Below are 24,376 nucleotides of genomic sequence, written 5' to 3' on the forward strand. Positions count from 1 at the left end.
ACTGTAACTGATTTTGAACATTTACAAAAAAAAAAGCTTACTACAGTCAAAAATCGTTAATCCAGACTCATCGGGACTTCGGCGATTCCGAAATATCGATTTTTCCTGATTATAGATCATCAGTTTAAATCTCGTAAGATGGCATGCAGAAATTCTAAAATTTAAAAATATGAAACTGTAATTTATGAAATAAAGAACAATTATGATCTAAAGGGTATCAAAATTTACAAAAAAAAAAAAACTTAATATTTATTTGTTTACTTTATTAAACATTTTTTTCAATGTAAGTTGTTTAAGTTGCTTAGTTTTGTGTGATAATACTTTCTCTTTAATTCTATAAACAGACATAATTTCTTGTTCAGTTACAAAGTTCCGCTGTTCAAGTCCCGTAATTGCTGTCCCGAGAATACTGACTAACTTTTCAATCGAAATTTTTTCGTTTTCACTAACCTCTCTGTCACCTTCTTCATGTCTTTAGCCATTTTTTGCAGCAATTCCACTTTTTGTTTGATGGACATTGAAACATAATTTCGTTTTGTAGATCCTTTGGGAGCTCCAGCATCGGAAATTCTATTTGACATAATCGAAAGTTCAAGATTACTTTTATAAAATTGCTCTTACAGTCTGCAGAAAATAATAAGCCAGATCCACTTCGAAGATTAAGGAACAATGCAATCATCAACATTAACTGAAATAGATAATTAGATAATTTTAGTTTATACCATTTGTTATACATTAAACGCGCACGCGAAAATGTATTCTGCATTTGCACACACGCATATGCGCAGTCGTAAAAGTCTTACGTGCACGCGTAAACGCCTATGCGCATGTGTCAACGCGGCGCATGCGAAGAAAGTTTTTAGCTTTGAGGTCCGGATTATAGATCATTCCGGATTATGGGTGTCTGAATTAACGACTTTTGACTGTATTTATTTCTTTATTTTATTAAACATTTCTTTCAATGTAAGTTGTTTCACTTTTTGTGCTAACACTTTCTAATTCTGTACACATACATAATTTCTTGTTTAGTTACATTGTGTCGAGAATCCCGACTAACTTGCAATAGAAATTTTTTCATTTCGGTAACCTCTCCGTCACTTTCTTCTTTATCGGTAGCGGTATTTTCTGGATCTAGAACCATACTACAGATTTCTACCATCTATTAATTGACTGCTGATTGAGGAGCATTGTCATCACAATGAAAAACTTCTTCTATATCATCTTCATTTATTACCGCTTTGCCACATTTCTTTAACAGAATCCGTTAATTGGAAAATTTCACCTTTGGTTTGCGATATCCGAAAACCTTTAAAATGTGCGGCTTTCATCACAAAATTTAGCTCTCATTAACTATACATATTTGGCTATGTATCATGAGATTGGTGGCTAAAGACAAGTAGTTTCGCGAAATTTTATCTTGCTTTTATCGCACAGAGACAATTAAGCCTGAATTGTATTAGTTTAGTTATTTATTATACTTATGTCTATTTCTTGCAAATGCTTATCCGAGTCCTGAATAAATAAAGGCTTATCAGACTTATCTCAGTCCTGAATAAATAAATTCCCACATATACTTAAGGCTTATTGAGGGCTGACACTAGATACTTTACTGCCTGATGCAGTCTCTATGGGTCCTAAATTCTGCTACCAAGCACCTCCCTTTGTCTTCCCTACATTCTGCCGCCCGGTGGGACCATACGAGCCCTGGCGCTGGTTATGAGTTCCTGTGAATAACAAATAGATTATTCTTAATTCAAATAGCACTAAATTTAATCTTTTAGCCTATGAGTATCATTAACAAAATTTATTTTTAGCATATGGAGAGAGATTTTTGTTAAATTTTTCCTCGTCAACATTTCTTAGCACATTGAACTTAAATCTGTAATCATTGCCAAGCTTCATGTCAACATAAAAGGTTACCATACTATTTATTACTCAATTACAGTCAAATACCAAAAATCCGCCGGTCTGTAATCCGCCAACTCCTGAAATCCACATTGCCTTCTCAAAATATAAGCATTCAGTTTATAGGTTCTGAAAACCGACACATTGAGTACAAAATATCGAAGAAAAAATACTTACCGAATAATGACGTCATAATTACCGAATAATAATGACTCATAACGGAAATACCAAATTACTGACATCATGATAAAAGTTTTTTCCCCTCATCTGCATCGAGGTAAGAAAGCAGACGATTCACTCAACTCTTCCTTCAAGTTCATGATTCACGTTGTTGTATTTTCTGAGCTTTGTTATTTCACAGGATTATTTAGTGCTGCCTTTTTTTAATCCGGATATTTTGTGGATAAATTATGAATATTTAAAATTTAAGCCTTTTTTAATACAGTTACAGATAAGAAAGGCACTCATGGTTTTACTGCTTGCAATGTTGAAAAATGTAAACATGTTGCATTGATGGTAATGCAAAAAGTGAAAATTCTGCACAAGATGGACACAGGTGCAGCAGAATCATATGGAATTGCGATACGATTGTGTATGATATACGGAAAAATAAAGAAAAGCTGTTGAAATTTTACAGCAACAGTGATTCTAACACCGGAAATCTTCGCATGAGGCAAAATCAGCAAATGTCGACGCTGTGTATATATAATACAATGAATAATATAATCAATTTATATATGTAATAACACTTTAACACATATAATAAGTTATTGCAATAATGTATATAATAGTTTAATTAAATGTATCTAATACGCCATATTTATTTTGCACTTTTAGTCTGAATATTATGAATTCTCGTTTCTGTCCTGAAATCCGCACAACCTCTGGTCCCAAGCTTTGCAGATTTCTGGACTTCTACTGTATTAACATTAAAAAAAAAAAAAAAAAAAAAAGTTGTTTAGGCATTGCTACATGAGCCATTACCCAAGGTGCCATGTGTTGATAAACATGCGGTGATAAAAGCAAAATATAATGAATAATGATTCAGTAGATTGGCGCCAGCAATATAAAATCTTTGGTTTTATACCTAATAAGGTATAACATGTATCTATGTAGAATATTTTGGTTTGAGATATATGCCAAGCAGATACGCATCTACAGAACCAAATTATTGATCATACAAATTTATGCTAAAATGATTGTTTCTTCAATAACGAGGTAGTGCCGAAGAGAAATTAAGAATTATACTCTCCAGATGTTTTATTATATGCAATAGGGGAGGAATCAAATGCACAGGCATAAAGCATACAATTATTTTTTTTTTAAAGTTGGTGGCTTTGGGGTCCGGATTTTAGATTATTCCAGATATCGGAATTTGCACTGTATTATGAGCTATATAATGGCACTACAAATCTCTCATTTATTAAATTTTTTGGGACAAAAATTCTTGAGAAATTCTAAAATATTCTGATTACTTGAATCCCAGACAATCAAGATTTTACTGTAGTAAATTTTTTGTCAAAGTCTTTTTCATATACAGTAAGCTGTTTCATACATGTATCTATTTTGTCAGTTGAAGAAGGAAGGTAGTTTTTAACTGCTTTATTAATTTTTTTTTACTAACAGCTGCCAATGTTTTAAATTTGGAAATTAAATATATATATATATGTGTGTAAGATAAAAAATATAAAAGCAAACTTCTAAATTTAGTTCACTATAACCTCTTTTATTTTCTATTTCATTTGGGAACTTCAGCTATCTGTCCTAAAAATAGCGCTTAAGTCTAAACTGCGTCCTTTAAATTAATCATGCGATTTTACGTAACCCTTAATGCAGATGCCTCTTGACCAATCACCAAATTGTAAACCATAACTAAAAACTGACTCCCTCCCTTCTTTCTATGAAATGATGGTCACTTTCATTTAAGCATTCCTCCTGGCCAGATGCTTTGTGGCTACCTTCCTTGTTCAAGGAATATATGCTAATCTAACAAAAATGTAGAGCGCATAAGACACTCATCCATATGTGAACCAAATATTGTGGAATCCTGACTTGCCTTACTCAAATAATAAAGTTATCTTGAATCCGGACATGTTTGCCTTGCCAAGTTTTTTTGCTACTCATCTATTAAGTTATCGCCAAGCTCCAAATCATTCATATTTTATACAGATGTGTACCTGCTGACTAGAACTCGAATGAGAAAAGTATCTCCAAGTTCATCATTCTTAAGATATCATCGAGTATCCAAATATGGTACTTACCTCATTTTGCAAATTCTTCAGAAAAAGTGTGTGGAACTAACTCCCAATGCAGTGCTTCCAAAATTTGTGCTTTCATTACATGTATGTATATATATAATAGTTATGTAATGCAAAATAGGATTAATATGTAATATTTGTGTTACTTCCACAAAATTTTTAATAATGAGCAAAAAATTCAATTTTTGTAAATAAAGCTTGATTATGATTTGCACATATTATTAAAGTCTTTATATTACAGTATCACAAAAATTTTATTAAAAACAAAACTATCCCTATATATATATATATATATATATATAGGGATATATATATATATATATATAGTGATATATATATATATATATATTTAAGATCATACATTATATATATATATATATATAATCCTTAAGTTTGACAATTAAAAAAAAAAAATCTACTTTTCGTATAGCCTTGAAGCAAGAAACAATACTATTAGGAAAAAAATATCTTATTATCTAGTCTTGAAATATAGACACTACTCTAAATAAATAAAAAAAAAAAATCTCGATTCCCATGTAAAAAGTTATTAACTTATCATTTATGTTTTCTATAATGAGCATAAAGGTTTGAACTTGTAATAAATCTTTTGCCACAGAGATTACAACTATATGGACGTTCTCCTGTATGGATTCTCATATGAGTCTTCAAAGTTCCTCTTTGTGTGAAACATTTTTTACATGTTGGGCATACAAATGGACGCTCTCCCGTATGAAGCTTGTAATGTTCTTTTAAAGTACTTTTTTGACTAAAGGATCTACCACATATATCACAGACATAAATTTTTTTAACAGAAGGAAATTGTAGATTTTGAGTCTGTTGAAGATCACTAATTCCACAAGAAGTTTTATCAACATTTGAAGATAAAGATATCACTCCATATGTTTTTATATCTATGAGGGAAAAATGCATTCCATAAGTATCAAAAATATTTTTTATACAGAAAAACTTTCAAAATATATACATAACAAAATAATTTCTGAAAAGTTGAATATTAGAATATTACAATAATGAACATCATATAATTAAATGTAAGTATTAATTAAATGTCTTAATTAAAATAATGCAAAAAAAGGAAACTCTTATAAAAAGGCAGTAATTTTAGGTTCAGATTCCTGCAAGTCATTACATTATTTTGTCATTACATTATCATAGCTGCCAACCTCGAAATTTGAAAAACTTGCAAAAGATTATTGCACCAAAAATTAGGAGTTTATGTGCTGCACGGCAGCACCATCTCAACAGAAGTCCAAATTGATCCTAAAATGTATAATATGATATTGATGTAAAACATATTAATATTTAATTACATATTCTAAATTTTACGTTCTTTGGTTAATTTCATTTTCTAATTTTTTTTATACTTTTACACTAAGATAATCCAGAGTAAGGAAGGAAAGTTTTAATTCATCAAAGTATTTTTAAACATAACGATAATAAAATTAATAACTAATGTACATACTATTGTATGGACAAATGTAGTAATATTCCATATACTGATGTGAAACAAAATTAAATAAAAATACCATTAACTGATTATGCCCTGATTGAACTTTTGTATGAAATCCTACAAATGTCCACAGTAGATTAAAAAAATTCAAATCACATAAAATTTATTAAGAAAAATTATGCTGAAAATCTTTAAAGTTGATGGAATGAAATTTTCACAGTTTATACTTCATTAATTCAATGAATTTAATTTATTATTGAGAAACACTTTCTTTGGTAAAGAATAAAAATTAAAATCAGGAAAGCAAGCAGCTAAGATTTATGATGAAACATCTATATTTCCCCTTTTTTAGAAGAATGAAAAATATTTTACATAAAAACCAAAATTATATGTATTCTGAGAAAGTAGTATTTATTGTATTAATATACATATAGCAGATAAAAAGGATTCAAATCAGAGCACACAGAAAAACATAAACATAAATGACACGTACATATTTATCAATAAAAAAGCTAATATTTATATTATTTATTAAATTCATTATGGGAAGAATAATATCAGTTACTTGTATAAATGCTATAAGAAAAAGTTTACGACAATTAACATTTAGAATGCATACTACATATCTTTTAAAAAATATTAAATGACTTTACTTTTCAATGAAAAATGCATTGTCTAGCATTATTACCTATACTTCAAATTTTATTTTTTAAGTAAAGGATGCAAATCAAAACATTTTTACAAATTAAAATTTTTGAAATCCCTTCTACTTTTAGAACTCAAAAATAAAACCTCACCACATAGCTGAAATCTATAGTGATGATAATAATAAACTTCTATAATAATAAAGAATGCATTTTCTAACTGATTAGCTAAAACTAGTTATCAATTGCTACTTCCATGGTTGATGGCATTATTTTAGCGATGTGATATAAGGCACAATGATCAATACTTTACCACTTTAAATTAAGCTAAAATTAACACAAGAATGACAGATCTAATCCACTCATAATTATACAAATAATATATAAATTTCTTTACATGTGGACTGAATTGCCTAGACCTAGTTTATCTAAAGGTACATAAATAATCCTTAATTTTTTTACCATTATATGTTACAATTACCTTATGGGAAAATATTACATGTTCTCAAAATTTAAAATGCAATGATAAACATACCTCATATTATATAAATTTTATTGCTCATATACCATGTAAATGACATTTTACACGATGCCGAAAATTTACATGGTATTAGTGAAAATTTGATTATGCAATTACATCTCATTACACAGAGAAACTATACAATTTTTCTTACTGCATAAGGGAAAATAAAAGAACATTTACAACTCAAAATACCACAATATATTGTAAGAAATAATAAATATATATGTAGATATGGTACCTACATAATATCCTATCGACTGTGAAACAGTGAACAAGCTGTACAATTTAGCACCAATTATGGATAAGTAGTGTGACATACCAACATAATCATAACAGCAGCGCTTTTGTTGATGTAAACTTGACTGACCTCAGGTTTTATTTTTATGAACAAAGATATGAATTAACTGTTATTGCTGTGATTTTGTTTTTCATTTTGGAAACAAATATGATTAAAATTTAGAATGTGCCTTCTGATGAAAAGCAAGCAGTGGATTATTTTAATATGGTAGTTATAAGATAGTACCATAAAAAAGCGTTTAATAGTGGAACTAATATGGTCAACTGATAATGGCCGACAAAACAATAATAGTACATTGGAACAATTACCTGTGGGAAGTTTCTACTCATAGCGATCTAAATACAGCTTCTGGTAAAATCTGAAGGCCTAACAAAACAACAGATATCCATGAAAAAGGTTTTTTGAAGAGCAAAGACAAAACAGATCAAATACTGACTATTTGTTAAATAAAGAGATGTCAATTCCTTCAAAATTCCACACGAAGGACTGGTGCAATATGGACAATATGGACTGGTGCAATATGGGCATTGGACGATATCTCAGCTATATTTCATGGTTATATTGTAACTAACTTTCACAGTCAACAGGATAATACACAAGTAACATAGAAATATAAGGAAGACCAAACTAGTCATTCATGTTACCAGATATATCACTTAACAAAGTTAACCATATGAAAAAAATTATCATTAAGGATTTTTTGTCATTTTTCCATCTCTCAAAAAAAAAAAAAAATCATCCTGCATTCTTCAATAATTTTCGAGAAATAAAAGTTAATATTTTATTAAACACTCACATTACACTAGAGTTTTTATTAACTTTACCTCTGAAAATTGACAAGGGAAAATTACATCATGTAAAACATGTCAAAGGAGAGGGATGAAGGGAACAAAAAAGCATATATAATTACTGTATTCCATATTTTAAAGAAATCAGCTACAGTTATTGCTTTCAATAGTATTTACTTCCCATTGCTTGCCGCTATACATTAACAACTTATATGTTGTTGTATACACACAGGGACAATGCTAAAGCCAATGCAATTTGTGCAGGCTTCAATGAATGGCAAAACATAGAAGTCACAGATATTGCATCAAACAGCAAAAAGCCTAGTGCTGGCTGTGCTACCATAAATCAGAAGTTTCTAAATCATATATTGAAAATGTTAGGAAACAAATACACAAATGGCAATGTAAGTAAATATGGATTATTTTTCATTAAATTTATTTTTTTTTGTTGCAATAAGATATAAATTACTTACCACTTATTGCAATCTGAAGTCCTTTCATTTATTTAAATAAAAATTACAGCATTACACCTGTATTGAAATGAGATGAAAACAGGATGGATAAAAAATTAATATTTTATTGCTTTAAATGTATCAAAGAGATAAAAACTGGGAATTAAAAATAATCCAGAAATTTGCTTATATTCAGAGCATATTTCAGTTCAAACTCTCACAGGATCCAGAAAAACAGATTAAATGACCCAACATATTTTGGAAACTGATTACCAAGATTTCGCTTATGTGCCTCTAGGTCCAATGATCTTAATTTGATTTAAAAGCCTGTATCACGGCTGCATTTGCCAGCATTGATACAGACATGCTGTACAAAGTTTGGCAAGAACATTTCAGACTTGATGTATGTTGTACAACAAAAGAAGCGCATACAGAACATTTGTGAGTACATTCAAAACTTGCTTATACAGTACAAAGTCCATAGTCCGGATGTCCATTATCCGGACCTCAATGCCACAAACTTTTATTTTTATATGCTTTACACATGCGCGTTTAATGTATAACAGACGGTATAAGCTAGGCTAATCTTTACTGATTCTAAGTTAATGTTGCAGACTGCGCTGTTCCTTAATCTTCTAATCGGATCTGGCTTATTATTTTTTGCAGACTGTTAGAGCAATTTTATAAAAATTAAGCTTGAACTTTCGATTATGTCAAAAACAGTTTCCAATTCTGAAGCTGCAAAAGGATCTACAAAGAATTACAAAATTTTGATTGACAAGTTAGTCGGTATTCTCGACACAGCAATTACAGGACTTTAACAGTGGAACTTTTGAACAAAAAATTATGTCTGTTTATAGAATTAAAGAGAAAGTATTAGCACAAAAAAAAAAAAAAAAAAAAAAAAAAAAAAAACGAAGCAACTTAAACAACTTACATTGAAAAACATGTTTAATAAAGTAAACAAATAAATATTAAGACTTTTTTTTTTTTTTTGTAAATTTTGATACCCTTTAGATCATAATTGCTCTTTATTTCATAAATTATGGTTTCATATTTTTAATTGTATAATTTCTGCATGCCATCTTACCACATTAAAATTAACTATCTATAATCCGGAAAAACCCCTAATCCGAAATCGCCGAAGTCCCGACGAGTCCGAATTACAGACTTTGTACTGTATTACCTCTGCATGTACATACATTTTGTATATAGTATATGACATGATGCATTTCAAAGAATGGTTCAGAGCTCAACCTATTGCTGTACTCTTTCTACTCATAATAGCTATGTCCGAAATTCCTTTCATAGTCCATTAACTTATATTTTATTTTAGCTTTTCTGACATATAAGAATTTAATTCCTATATTAATTTATATATTAAACTTTTATTACTATTTGATTGCTAAAGAAAAAATAAAATTTTTATTGTCACAACCTATGTTCCTTTTCATAAGCATTTATTTTCAATCCTATGAAAAAATCCATACAAAGGGAAAAGATATGCACAAAATACATGATTACACTCGACAAGACTGAATTTTATATAATTTATAAAGGAAAAACTTACATTACACATGATCCACTGAAAACATAAATAAAAAGTTTAACTTGTTATACTTGAAATTAAGTTAAATGTCTAAATTTTTACAGAATATAGGTGCAATAAACAATACATACAGGAGTTCCTCCTTTTTCGTTTAATTGTACATCATTGAATTCTATACTTTTTACAAGAATCTATCTTTGGAGTAAAAAACTCATCAAAAGTTAATTTGTTCAAATGTTTACAATTTTAATGTGTTATGTGACAAAATAATATCAAAAGTAATTTAATATCTCACAAATCTAGCAATATTACACTGACATATATTAATTTAAAAATCTGATCATATTCTTCTCATTCAAATTAACAGGAATCGATTTTTAGTTTAAAACTATTTTAAAGTTAAAAACTATTTAAAGTTAAACTATTTAAAGTTAAAAATAATAAAGATAAATATATCTAGAAATTCACCATACTATTAAAAACCTCCTTTAGCATAGTTAGAATTTATTGCATCATTCAAAATTTTTATGTGAAATAAAAAATTTCAGATAAATAATGATAGATTTTTAACTGTAAATGGAAAATTTATAGTTAAACATAAGAAATTTTCTTCACGTCTGTCTGCATAGTAGCAACAACTAATCTACTTTTATTCATATAATCATTTTTATGAATATGAATCTAAATATTTGATATAGAATCTAAATCATAATTATACCCTCCAGACATCCTAAAATGTAAGACAATTTAGTATCTATGCACAAGTAATAAAAGGTGCTCCCATAGTGAGAAGACGAATGTATGATTCTGATACTGAAATGGCAGAATCAACATAAGAAAAATTACTTCCTCCATTAGATAGGGATAGAGCTATTGCCCGGGAGGTCTTTGACTAGAAGCTGTTCCTTCAAGGATGGCCTAGTAAACAAGATAGAATTGTTTAAACACTATGTTCTGAAGAAAAATTTAGTAAACATTTAAAAATAAAAGTTAAAAAGTAAGTTTTCAGGCAGCATACTAAAGCGAGTAAAGCTTTTGAAAATGCATTTTAAGGAATAATATATCGTTTTAAAGACGGGCTAATAAAGATAAATCAATGATTCCTAGTCATCTGAAGAAAATGTAAGTACTTTTATTTGTTATTAATTTTAAAATTAACATTATTTTTAAGTTGTTTTATATAATAAATGTTGCAATTAATACAGAATGCATTATTTTACTGAATTGTAATAATATGTTTCATTTGTATGTCATGTAATTGCGACGCGTGTTCTCGTGTTAAATAACATACTGTGCGTCCTCCCGGGTTAACTATACAACGCTAAATGTCGACTGTGTCTACCCGTACGACGTCGGACGTTTAGCTGAAACATGGTAAAAATGCTAAAAGTACGACTAGTTGCGCAGAGACACTTTCGTGATTTTTGCGCATTCCGACCAGTCGTAAAGAGATGTTTGTTTACATTTGTGTTGATTATCGGAAGGGTGAATTGCTTTTCCGTGTAGTGCTAGAATGTCAAGAAAAAGTTATTTTTTATTTCATTTGATGACTAATTACTATCATTCTTTGATAGATATCTAAAACATTATATAAAATAAAGAACTTTGAATATATCTGAATATTATTCTTGTTTTAAATTGCTAATGTTTGATCATTTTATACTGATGCGGAGTTTACACAAATAATCAAAATTTCTTGAAATTCTTATCAACAGATTTAAATAAATCATACATGCAAGCAGTAAAATCACATTCTTATGAAACGAAATTGAAAAATCGTCTTAAAACCTTGTGTAACTTTTCTGTCATGCATAGCTAAATATTTCTATAAAATTGCATACAGAAGCATTTATATACATAAAGAGTGTGTTCAGGAGATTAATTCAGAAATGTATGTGCATATGCTTGTATGTACGGATGTAGGTGTTCATGTAGCATATGTATATGTGTGTACATACGTTTGTGTCTGTGTGCACAGATATACATGCATACATACATTTTTGAGTCTGGTCTCGAAAAATGTCTTGCTGAAAAAGAATGTAAACAAACCACCCAGCTCCTTAAAAAAAAAAAAAAGTTTAGAAATTTTTTATCATAATTTTGGTTTCTGCAGCAAACTTTTGTGTGTGGGTTTGTTTTAAACTCTTAGAAGAACTCAAATTTTAATATAAAGACGTGGAAATTTTTTACCTTTTGATAGTGTACCTGATGATTTATTAAAAACACAATTGACTCTCTTATATTTAATATTGAAAAGAAGGAGGAGGATATATATATACAAAATTATAATAAAGATAATTCTAAGGTATTTTTTATAAATATATGTGACTGATTACACACTCTGAATATAGAAAATAATCGCTTACAAATGACTTATGCTGTATTTGTTTTATTATCATATCCTGCCTCCATAAGCTCAAAAATAAAACTTTATACAGGAAAGTCATTTTACCTCCAAATATATTTTATGGTATTGAAGTATGATAACAGATGATTATTTTTGTTAGAAAAATTATAATGTTATGAATATTTTCTAAAAAAAATATTTTCCTGAAAATAATTATACATTATATCCAAGCACATTTATATATTAATATATATATATTGTATTAAAGTAATAGATGACATATTTATATATTCTATTTAAGAAATAAATGGCAGCACTATGTCTTGTCATTAACTTGTCATTAACTTATTGGTTCAAAGCACCTAATTTCTAGTATAAGAACTGTACTTCAAATGTCCTTTTCTTTTCCTTTTTTTTTTTTTTTTTTTTTTCATGTAAGAGTTTTGCTTTATACTATTTACAGATGTGACATCTAAAAATGCTTAGCCTTTTTTATCCAAATATCTAAATATGGAAGTCTGAAATAATGCAATATATTTGTATGTATATAGAGTAAAATATTAGTAAATTCTACATAAGTACATTATTATTCTAAGATAATGTATTTAAAAATATTCAGTTTAATGCAAATATGTGAATCAATTTATACATATAAATTTTAAGTATATGACTTCTGTTGAATGTTTTAAGTAAACAATCAAAAAAATTAACCTTTTTAGCAACTTATTTGGACATATGTACATTATTACTTTTTTTTTTTTTTTCCTATAAGAATAAACTTAATCTAATATAATAATCTAAAAATAAATAATACACAACATCTATTAAAGCAGACCATTTTTAGTACAGTAACAAATAATACAAACAATATAATTTAATACTTTCAGTTGTCAGAGAATGAAGTGAGTTTTGTGAAGCTATTTAATGAAAAAATCTGAAAACAATTTTTGATGGTTCTAAAATACAAGTTCTAAAAGAATTAAAATATGTACATGAGATAAATACCTCTCTTTTTGTTTTAACCCCTTTGAATAAATTTTAACCAATTTGATACTTTTTTTACTTCTTTTCAAAACCTTGAAATACATGAGAAACTGATTTCAGGACCAACACATTTCAAGAAATATTGCTAACTGCAATGAATCAGCACACATGTATGACTACATCAGAATGTCTTGTATTACCTTTATTTATTTATTTAAAGTTACTAATGGATTTATATGTAGAAGAGCTGAGATTTCTAATACAGTTACCACACTGGCATTTTTAATGATCTTTTACTAATGATTTAAAATCTCTCTATATTTTTTTATTATTATTCAAATGAAAAGTTTTTGTTCATTCGTTTCCAAAATAACAGCTACTTCCTTAGTTCAATTATTATTTTTTTTAACTGGTTTGTCTGGTGAACTCCTGTGATTTTTTTTTTTTTTTTTTTTTTTTTGTGAATACATTAATTCTGAAAAAACATAATTGTTTTTTCAGTTTTTAATTTCTCTTTTGAAAAGTTTTCTGCAGTTTAACTTAATAGCCTTGAAACTTATGATCAACGTTCAAAATCTAACTTCCATTTTAAATTTCAATGTTCACCTGGATTCATAACAAGTGTATTATTTTAAAATTATTCAGACAACTTAAGAGCTCTGTGTCTTACATCTTCATAATGGTAGAAAATTTCATTGTACAGCCTATGTACATTTTAGTTTTGTCATGTCAAGCCATTTGTGAAATATTCCTTCTCTCTGCTTAATTTTATTCCATATATAGATATATTCAGTAAGTTTAAGCATAATAAATTTGTAGAAGATAAATGTTTAAAATTCCATTCTCAGTTTCCTATGTTGACTTAAATGCATTTAGTACAGCAATCAATTACGCATTGAATTCCAATATAAAAATATTTTTTATCACAGCCTTCAGATCATTCCTGAACATCATTCAAATCATCATCAAACTGCAGTATGAAATATACAAATACTTCTTCTGTTTTTGAAACAAAAAAGAAATCATTTGATGACAAGGTCTAGTGAACATTGTGCGTAGGGTATAAGCTAAAATTATCATTCCTGGAACAGCAATCTGGCAAATTTTAGTCTTGTGTGCTGCAGCGTTTTTATGCATAGCGGAATTTTACTGCTGAGTTTGCTACACAGTTTTATAGTTAATAGGAAATGTATTGGATTATTACGTCAGAAAAATGTGAGAACTATCTGTCTAAGAGCAGATATGCCTTTTCAGAGGAACAATATAAGGAAAACTGGCTCTGATTCACTTTAAACATGAGGAAAACAGCAAAATCTCCTCTGGAGCCAGCCTATTCGTCAAGATAAAACTCTGAGCGAATTACTAGCATTCAGCGGATTTACCTCTCGGCCGCTGGTGGGCTTAGTACAAGTTGAGTCAACAGGTTAGCGTAATAAACACCTTTTATCATGATATTATGTGACCTATAATCTGTAAGCAATGCTCTTCATAAAAAATGTTAATTCTGTTTGCTTTCTGGATTCTGAACTTAGCTCTTGTTTATCTATTCTCTTGTTTTGAGATCTGCTCATCAAAACAGAGCAGCAGGTCAATTAAAGAAGGATATGCATGCAGTGCAATCATCTTCAGTACGTTCTCAAGTCATAGTCACGTCTTTAATTCACCTAAAATCCAGTCCCAGTACTTTTCACTGAGCAAAAGTATAATTCCTGTTGGAGTCTAAATTAAGATGAGCTCCGGTATTTCAATTTTCTACGGAACTATTTTCATTAATTAAATTGAATTATCTAATTTTATTTATTAATTTACATTTTATTTTTATTTATTTATTTATTTATTTTTCTTTATTTTTATCTTTGTTGACGACCTTTCATAGTCCTTCTTCCTTTAGAAATTAAGTACTGACTACAATGCATTGAGGCATAAAATTGAACAGGCACTCGTATAATCCTATGGCAAACATTCCACACTTGCTAGATAATGTGTTTCACATTGAGGACATCGAAGCACTGAGCCTACGCAGGCCAGATAGAGCTTAGGTCACATTATTTTTATCACTGCAAAGCACGCAAGGGCTTTCTGCCTAAGAACAGGGATGCTTTTGTGGAGCACTTTTTAAAGATTCGATTTGGTTTGTTTGATTTTAGAAAAGCACTTGAGGGCTATTTGTCTAAGAAGCGCAAAGATTCTTGATGGCTTCATGATGGACTTTTCGAAGAAAACTAGCTGGCATTCACATTTCGCAAGAGAAAACATCAAAAACTCCCATGCGACCAGTCCGTTCGCTGGAATTTCAAACCAGTCGAACTAACAGTATTCACCAAATTTACTGGTAGGTTTATGCTCAACAAGGGACATATTTTTGGAGCAGGTAGGTTGTGTAAGTGTCAGTAAATGACGTAGCCAGTCTTGGGCAATAAGCCATGAGTGGCGTTCATTATCCTACTGAAATATTGTGCTTGGATTCTTTGTCAGGTATTGGTGTATATTGGTTGAGACAGACAGATTTTCGCATGTTATGTCTCATGTGCAAGCAGTAATTAGAATGGTGCAAAGCATAGTATAACATCCTCAACGTATTAGACAGTGAGAAATGTGACAACCCTGACTAAGAAAGGAATGCAAAAGATACAAAAGCAGATTCGAAATACATCTGTATTCTACTCAAATTAGAAGGTGAATGCCCATATGATAAGGGTAACACAAACTCAATTATCACTAGGGGATACAATCCTACTTAATTGTGATGCAGTCTCTCTACTGTATATTCATGCTCTGTACGAGATCGTCCACGAATTTCTGAGAAATTATGTTCAATTCTTCTTGCAGGGCTGATTACAGCTATGAAAGCATTTAAAGGCACTAGCGACGGGCTGTCAAAAGTCCCCAGACCATACACCATATATTAAGTTGGAGCATACGACAGCCTTCAGAATGCCTACGCTAAGACAGGTGCTATATCTTCACTCCTTAACAAGCTAGCGACAGTTGGTATACCATGAAGTGTAGCACTATTGTTTGCGAAGAATCTTGGAAAAGATGCACGTGAGGAGAAGAACATTAGCACAACTGCAGTCAATAGTGAATTAATCTTCTTCAGATGTATGGAGCTTCATATAGCGACCAAGCATTTCACTTCCACAAACGAAAATTTGAGCACTTGCAAACTGTTTCCTTTCGATGATCTTAGAGGGACGACTGCATAATCTCTGCTTTATCTAGATATTTAGACTTCCAGAATGGCTAGATAATCTAAATATCGGAAGATTAAAGGTGTTATCTTATTCTTGAATCTGGATGATAACCCCTCATATAATATTGCAGCGGCTGCTCTATTGTCCTAGAAAACTGGATGACACCCCCCTTTCCCTGTTTAGTCTTGCCAGCAACTGCTGCTATCCTTAAAGCTCAACTCGATTGCTGAGCTACTCGGTGGCGTAAAGGGGGTGTATGATGCGCCGGTCGCAGAGGGGCACCAAATGGTCTCCAAACAAGATTTTCATCATATCACTGTGTTTTTTTCGGGAAGGGGGCACCAAAAAGGTATTTTGCCCCGGGCGCCAGTTATGCTCGCCACGCCAATGGAGCTACTCAGATCTTTTGTTTGCAACACTACAGAAGACACTGCCTCCGACAAGAAGGCATGAAAGTCCGCAAAGCGATCAAAACACCATCAGATTGTTTCGTAGTGATATCAGTGTTATAGCTAGAGACGGGCGAGGGTGGACAACTGTCCCTGGGCGTAGTGTTACGGAAATGCTAAACTGACGAAGTTTTAGAATGAAACAGTTTCCATACTTAGAAAACAGAAGGGTGTACGAAATCTGCAGTTGTCTTTAGGCGCTAAAAACTATAGCAAGTCTTTAGTCATATTGGATGTCCAGTAATAGATTGCATGCATCTTAGGATGTCACCCACTGTCACCACCACCAGATGATGGGAGTCATTAGCATAGATATCGCATCATCTAAAGACGGCTCTCCAGTGGCTGAGAGGTAAAGCCGATAAACTCGGGCCGGGGCTCGAATCCCGGCGAGCAGATTGGCTGCTAACTAAGCGTTTACATGGTTTCCATATGTGTAACCTATATACAGTCCAATTTCCCTTAGAAAGTCTTTCACGAAGCCATCCCTTCCCTTAGACAGGTGTAGCCCTCGAATATTTCGCCATAACTAAATAAACTGAACCCAACTCATCATCTGTAAGAGAAGATATCAGTTCTTCATATCCTGGCGTGGTTGTTTGTGGAAAACCACTACCAGAGTTGGATTAGCCATTAAGGAAAGTAAGCACGTGCTTAGGGCATCAGGTAAAGGCGGCGTTACAAAAGGGTGCTTAAAGATTCAAAGAAATGCTTAAATATTCAAAGGCTCCACAAAAATAAAATTCTCACTGCAGATTTTAGAAAGGAATACATAGTGCAGTTAATCCAAGCCCGAGAAAGAGGGAATGATGAGAAAGAGGCGTTATACTATAGATGAGTATGGGGAGGCAGCAAAATCTTTGAAGTGCTACGGGCATATAAAAGTCTAATTTGGCAATGAGCATTACTAAACCTTCAGATAGCTGCTCCCTTTGTTCGAAATGTAATCCAAACTACTGACATGATGTGTATAGTCGCACTTTGGCCTTCTTTCAAACTTCCAGACAAAGTCGTCCAGATATTGTCTATAGAACTGTCACGCTGAGACTACAAATCGATGTTGTTAAAACCAAATGTACCGTGCAGTAGCTTCCGTTCATGTTTTGAGCATACACCATGCTTTATACCCTCTCCTACAACCCATAGATATCATGCTACGTATATGTGCATGCTGTACAATACCGGACCTTAAGTGATCTCCTAGTTGATCTTTTTGTTACATCTTCTTGTTTGTACTAACGTTACATTAATTTCTCCATTTCATTCTTAATTTTTATTATTTATATAATTGCAGAAGTGATCAGCTATCGTGGATGACTTCTTAAATCGCAATATTTTACAGGAGCGGAAGCCCGCTGTCCACTAGGAAGGTTGGGATTTATGCTACTGACCGGGAAATTCGCTTAGCTACATATAGGAATTGTGTGCAGCCAAAATAAAATAAGATACTAAGTCACTAATTTTCTCTTTCCTTAACGCTTGGCTTCGTGTTCTAATTAGAAGCACGTTCGGCTGGCAATAGGGAAGTCCAGAATGCAAATCCTGGGGCGGTCATTCGCTGATATTTTCTATTTCAAATAAATACCTAGGCTCAACCAACTAACCAAGTGGTTCCCAAACTAAAATGTGGTAGACGAAAATTCTTCACCACCAGCAGGTGGCGACTAGGTTACCACCTCCCCAACTGCCTTTTAAATGGGGAAGAATGTACGGAATTTTCTTTTTTCTCAACGCATGCTTTCATGATGTAATTAGAAGCACTTCTGGATGGCAGTCTTTAAGCCCAGATTTCGAATCCAGGATAGGTGATTTCTAATTTTTTTTTTTTTTTTTGCTCCTAAATAAACCTAATATTATATATCACCATTCTATGGTGCTCTACACTCATCTACAGTAGCACAATCGCAAATAGAGCTACCAGTGCTTTAATATCGAGATTAGTGTACATAGTGACTCTGAAATTGCTGTTTCGATGGTAATGGTTCAGAGGCACATGTTCTACTGTAGTGTGGATTAGGTTAACATGTCTTTCTGGAGCTGTTTCCAAAGCAGAAGGGTGCTGATCATTCTACAGATTTAAGGCGAATGATAAGGCCTTTACCGAAGCTTATAAGTAGGGTAAATCAATGTCCACATGATATTTTTTCTGATTACATACTTTTTGTTTTGTGTCATATGGGGACAAACTGTATACTAGTTTTTATGCCTGCTTTGAATCAGACACTAATTTTTGTTTGCAGCACCACTATAGGGTTTGCAGTCATACCCTGCTACACGACACTTGAACCATTAGCATCTATGTTCACATATTGCTCAATTGATTTATTAGTTATAGTTTATGTGCATACATTTCTTTGTCATATGTGTATGTATTTTAATATGAATCTTTTGTAAAAAATAAATTAGACTTGCATATATGCATAGGCAAGCTAGTTTGCTATACGAAAAGAAAATAAAATTAAAAACCCTGTTCCTTAGACCATATCAACTGGCTGTTTACCCAAGTCACATATATTGCTATAGCACCAGATGTGAAATTTAAATCGACCACTTCATTTGAAAGTTATAAAATGGACATCTGTATACTATGTTATCTTTTAGTACATGCTCAGCTGTTGAATTTTTATGGCAAAGGTCCTGAGGACTATCTGCTTAAAAGAAGAGATGCCCTTCTTTGAGCACTTTTTGAATGAAACTGACTTGTATTCATATTAAACATAGGGAAAACTATAAAAACAGAGATGTAGCTAACCCATTAGATAGAATTCAAACCTAAATTGTATCACCAGTATTCTGTGGTCTTATCTATTCGAGAACCGAAACCGGTGGAATTCTTCTAAAGCAAGATTTTGGTTTATGTTTGCATATAGATATTACTTATGCAGTAGATCATTATCAGACATATAAAAATTGTGATATCAGTGAATGAAATGAAAAAAATAATAATAATTCCATTTTGCTACAAACTTCATACACAGAAAACAAGAGAAATAATGCTTTGAATTTCGCTCATCAGAAGAAGCATTAAATAATACAGCATTTTTGATGAGCACAGTTAATTGGTATTTTAATCAGTGAGCTGTTCTAAAAGATTTTTCATGGAATGGTCAGACTTTCTTAATTTCTCAACCAGACTAGCAGCATTGTTCATCTGACATGAGACAAACTTAAATTAAGATATACATAATTTTTAAAACAGGGCACATAAATTTCTATATAATGGCTAACATAAATTATATTTTATGTTAGCCATTATATAGAAAACTGGCTAAATAAACAGAAAATCTAAAAAATACAGCCTCCTATTCCACAAACAAAAAAAGGACAAATAATCTTAAAATGAACTCTATGATTGCAGACTATAGTAATAACAATTTATTCAAAATGAATGTAGATGCAATATTTTACTTTTAAATATGTCAAGAAACTCGTAGTCATCATCCAGCTAATTCAGTTTGCTTTTAAAAAAGTGTGCATTGAAAAAAAAAAAAAAAAAAAAAAAAAAAAACGAGAATTTAAAGAAAAAAGAACAAGAACTTTTCATTATTAAAAACTGTTATGACCTAGAAGAAATCTAATCATATCCTTTCCCATTACCATCCATGCACACCAATCACATAATCATCCAGCTAGTTGGAGAAAAATGGTTTTAGGTAATGAATGTATTTTGCTTTTTTAATTCCCCTGATATGAAACTCAGCCAGATCAGAGAAGCAACTGAGAGCAACTGTCATTGGCGAAGGGCTTGGGCATATTGTAGATGACAGTAGAAATCTGCCCAGAAGCTGGCCCATAGTTATCCCTATGGGACGGACGGATAGAGGACTAATGTCAATTTCAAAAATATGTCTCTGCAATAATATTATATTAAATTAATTATGTGAGGTTTGCTTGGTGCATTATGAAAAATGAGCACTATTTATGAACAACTTAAGATACTTAACAGTAAATTATCATCACATACATCACAAAAAAGAAATGTATCTCTTTGAGTATGCATATAGTGAGCTTGGATATATATATATATATATATAAAAGTATATTTTATTTAGTATTATAATATATTATTCTTTTTCATATTTTTATGTTAAATGATAATTCTTAAATAGATAAGAATGAATGAATTTATAAAAACAATCATCTCAACCTTTATAATAAATGACACCTAAAGGTTTTCTCAAAATTTAATACAGTTATTCCCATACATGTTGATTTGGCATCCAAAGTTGTTATGGCCAAACTATTATAATGCAAATAACAGAAGAAAAAAAAAAAAAAAAATACAAAATGCATTTTAAATGAGAACAGGCCACATCATGCCAAAATAATTTGTACTAAAATTCCAATCATAAGCAAAAATATACAAGTATAAAATAAAAAAATAAAAAAAATATTGTTCTGACATCAAATACAATACTGCTTACTTTGCTTATAGTACTTAACATTTTATTCAGGGTTAAATTAAAACACCAAAATTCTCAACATTAGAGATACAGAAAATATATTAAAAATGTATATGATATAGTATACAATCTCAGCATGCACAATCTATCAATTAAATTTGACTTCCTTTATATGCATTTTTCAAATCATGAGAAACAGTTTTTGACTGATTTTTGTGATGAAACACTAGAAGATATTTTCCGAGAAAGGATGCTTTAAGGCAAACTGGCTTGCATTCATATTACACGTGGAAAAATCATGACAACGCTTATGCAGGCAGTCCATTCACCAGGATTCAAGCTATTAGTGTTCAGCTTCTCACCAGCTTGTCCACTGGCACACAACAGCCTCTTGTAATACATTATCTGCAGACATGAAATTCTTCTGTATTTATATGAAAAGAAAAAGTTATACATTCAATATTAATTACAAAACCCATTTTCATACATGCCTACTGACAAATTATAAGTAATCCTCAACTCATGATGAGTATTGTTCCAATAGTTCCATCATAAGTTCATACTGATGTAACTCAGGGTCTTAATAAAATTATACCTTGGTATGTTTGATTATATTGTTATGAATAAGGCTTCTGTTTCACATGAAAATGGTTTAAGGAGGTATAAACTTATGTGACATTTATAAACAATTTATTTGCATACATTCACATGAATTTTATAAAATTAGTACATATACATCCCTTTCATTAGTTGATAAGAACAAAAATATATACAAAATTCTTTTAATTAAAATAATGGATAAGTAACTGTTACTTATTTGAAAGAATTATTGTAAAATACAACTTAGTGAAAAATTATTCAGGTATGATCAGAATCCTATAAAAACAATGTATGTATGCATAAGCTGTTTATATTTTTCTGTAAAATAAACATTTGATCTGGACAACATATTTTTCTGTAAAATAAACATTTGATCTGGACAACTGCATACTTTTATTTCAAGATGCTTTTTTTAGTTAGGACTACCTAATATACACTAATGTTTGTGAAAATCACAACCATGAAGGAATTATGCACTTTGAACCAAACTTACATGAAATGTAAAGTGAGTTAAGACATACAAATGATTAGAATTACAAAGGGATTATGCATGCATGAAATGAGAACTGGCAGTACTAAAGGACTGTAAAGTTGTGCTGAAATCTGTTTATCATCCTCTGTCTGCAGTGAACATTTAATTTGTGCTCAGTATGCCTCATCAACAGTGGAGGATGCCATACCAACAAGTTTGACCGAGGCCACATCGTCTGTATGGAAGAGGGTGGACTTTCATGTCAAACAATCACAGCCCGCACGCAGCACAATGCCACAACAGTGATGCATGTTTGGAAGAAATGGACAGCGAGAACCAAACAAGGTGAAATCCTGGCAATGGGGCACACAACAGCACAGGACGACAAACACCTCATCTGCATGGCTGTGATGGATTGTACAGCATCCTCTCGTATGTTAGTACAATATTGGAGCACGGTTACAAGTGTTCGTCGCTGTCTGCTGCAACATGAACTGCATGCAAGGGTTCCTCTACGCAGGATTGCCCTGTCACTGAGTAACATATGCCTCCGACTTCAGTGAGCACTGCAACTCAGTGCGTGGCGTGCTCTGTGGCAACAAGTTGCTTTCTCCAACAAATCTTGCTACAATCTGGAGTATAATGATGACAGAGTATGCATTATTCGATGCATTCCAGGCACTATATTTTAGGGGGGAAAAAATGCCTGTGCACAAGTCTTCTTTAAGGTACAACAGGTTTTGCATCTTCCCCAGATATGTTGCTCAATCAGCATGCCTAGGATTTCATCAGTCAGCGACTCGCACGTACAGCTAGTGGGGCACACACTGAAACTGAACTTTCACATCAAGTCAAAGCCATTCCCCAGGATTACATTCAGAACCTATACGATTCAATGCCACGATGTGTACAGGCTCTCTCTCGGCATGACAGAAACTCAAAGTACTGATTTTCCAACTTTCGTTTGTAAATATGATCGTTTACTTGTATCACTATCGGTAATATGCGGAATAAATTTCATTCATTTCCAACAATTCCTTCATGGTGTTGCATTTTTCACAAACATTAGTGTGTCTACAGCTTCCAGTGCCTGTTCAGCATCCTCTCGTATGTTACTCAAGATAAATGACTAACTGAAGACAATTTTTAATCTCTATTGAAATGCTCGTAATGATTCATTGCTAAGCACAGAATCTTAAATAACACTTGTCACTGCTAGCAATGCCTCATTCTGCCTCTAGTCCATCATCAGAAAATTCCATCAACCTGCTGTGGAGGAAGGTCCACGTTTATAAAATCATTGCCGTCATCTTCAAAGGCAGAATTACAGAGGTTCTGGGAATCCCATATTATCTTTAAATTCTTTCAAAGCTTTTCTCAAGTCTTTTCTTGTACAATGCAATCATAAAATGCTTGTTGAAATTCTATTCAGTATCAACTGTAATCTCCAAATGCGGCTTTATGAATTTGTGTCCATCATCTATACAAATTACACTGACCAAAAACAAAACAAAACAAAAAAGCATTATCTAATTTTTAAAATCGCATTATCTTTCGGCTATGCTGAACTGGATGACGAAAGGGGCAATTCTCAAAACCCGCACATTTCCAGGAAACCCATGTAGCTAGGTTACCATTTTCACTTACTACAAAGACAACGCCAAACAATAATCGATTATCGCTCAGATTGGGACCACATGATCTTTCAGAAGCAGAACTTTCATCTGATTGGTTCATTTCTACCCGGGACAGAGTTTCAGCTGAGACATTTTTGGCGAGGTTTGAAGAACTGTCACATAGCCGCTACATTGTTTCTGTAGCTAGGTGGGATTTTTTTTCTAAGAATCCTCCTATTTAAACTAGTGCTACCAAAAATCTTGCTTCTCAGGAAAGTCCCGTCTAGCAGGGACTGTTGCTAGAAGTAAATAACCACTTTAATCAACACTCACTAATAATATAGTAAAATCACAATGACCAAAATTAGCCTCAATCCACTATGTCTAATCCGTTCAAAACACGTTTCGCTTTTGTGATAAGAGGAG

At 31.6% G+C, this 24,376-nt stretch overlaps 2 protein-coding genes across 3 annotated transcripts in view; both read right to left on the bottom strand.

Moving 5' to 3' along the window:
• LOC118191718 (uncharacterized) overlaps nt 1-24,376 on the bottom strand; it is a 264,134-nt gene that overhangs the window by 30,846 nt on the left and 208,912 nt on the right. Inside the window, exon 1 of one of the 2 annotated variants that reach the window (XM_035362551.2) lies at nt 10,604-11,204. The exons of the other annotated variant lie outside the window; for it this stretch is intronic. The gene's annotated coding sequence lies outside the window, so the exon portion shown is untranslated. Of the gene's footprint in view, nt 1-10,603; nt 11,205-24,376 lie in introns of those variants that run through there. 2 annotated transcript variants of the gene reach the window in all.
• LOC118191719 (uncharacterized) lies at nt 4,540-9,196 on the bottom strand. Its single transcript, XM_035362552.2, has 2 exons — nt 8,358-9,196; nt 4,540-5,074 (listed from the first exon to the last, which is right to left on the bottom strand). The coding sequence occupies exons 1-2, from the start codon at nt 8,383-8,385 to the stop codon at nt 4,719-4,721; spliced, it is 384 nt and encodes a 127-aa protein (XP_035218443.1). The 5' UTR covers nt 8,386-9,196; the 3' UTR covers nt 4,540-4,718.

This window comes from Stegodyphus dumicola, chromosome 7 (assembly GCF_044657685.1).
Source record: "Stegodyphus dumicola isolate Sdum_Otavi_A_Nest chromosome 7, ASM4465768v1".
NCBI lineage: Eukaryota > Metazoa > Arthropoda > Arachnida > Araneae > Eresidae > Stegodyphus > Stegodyphus dumicola.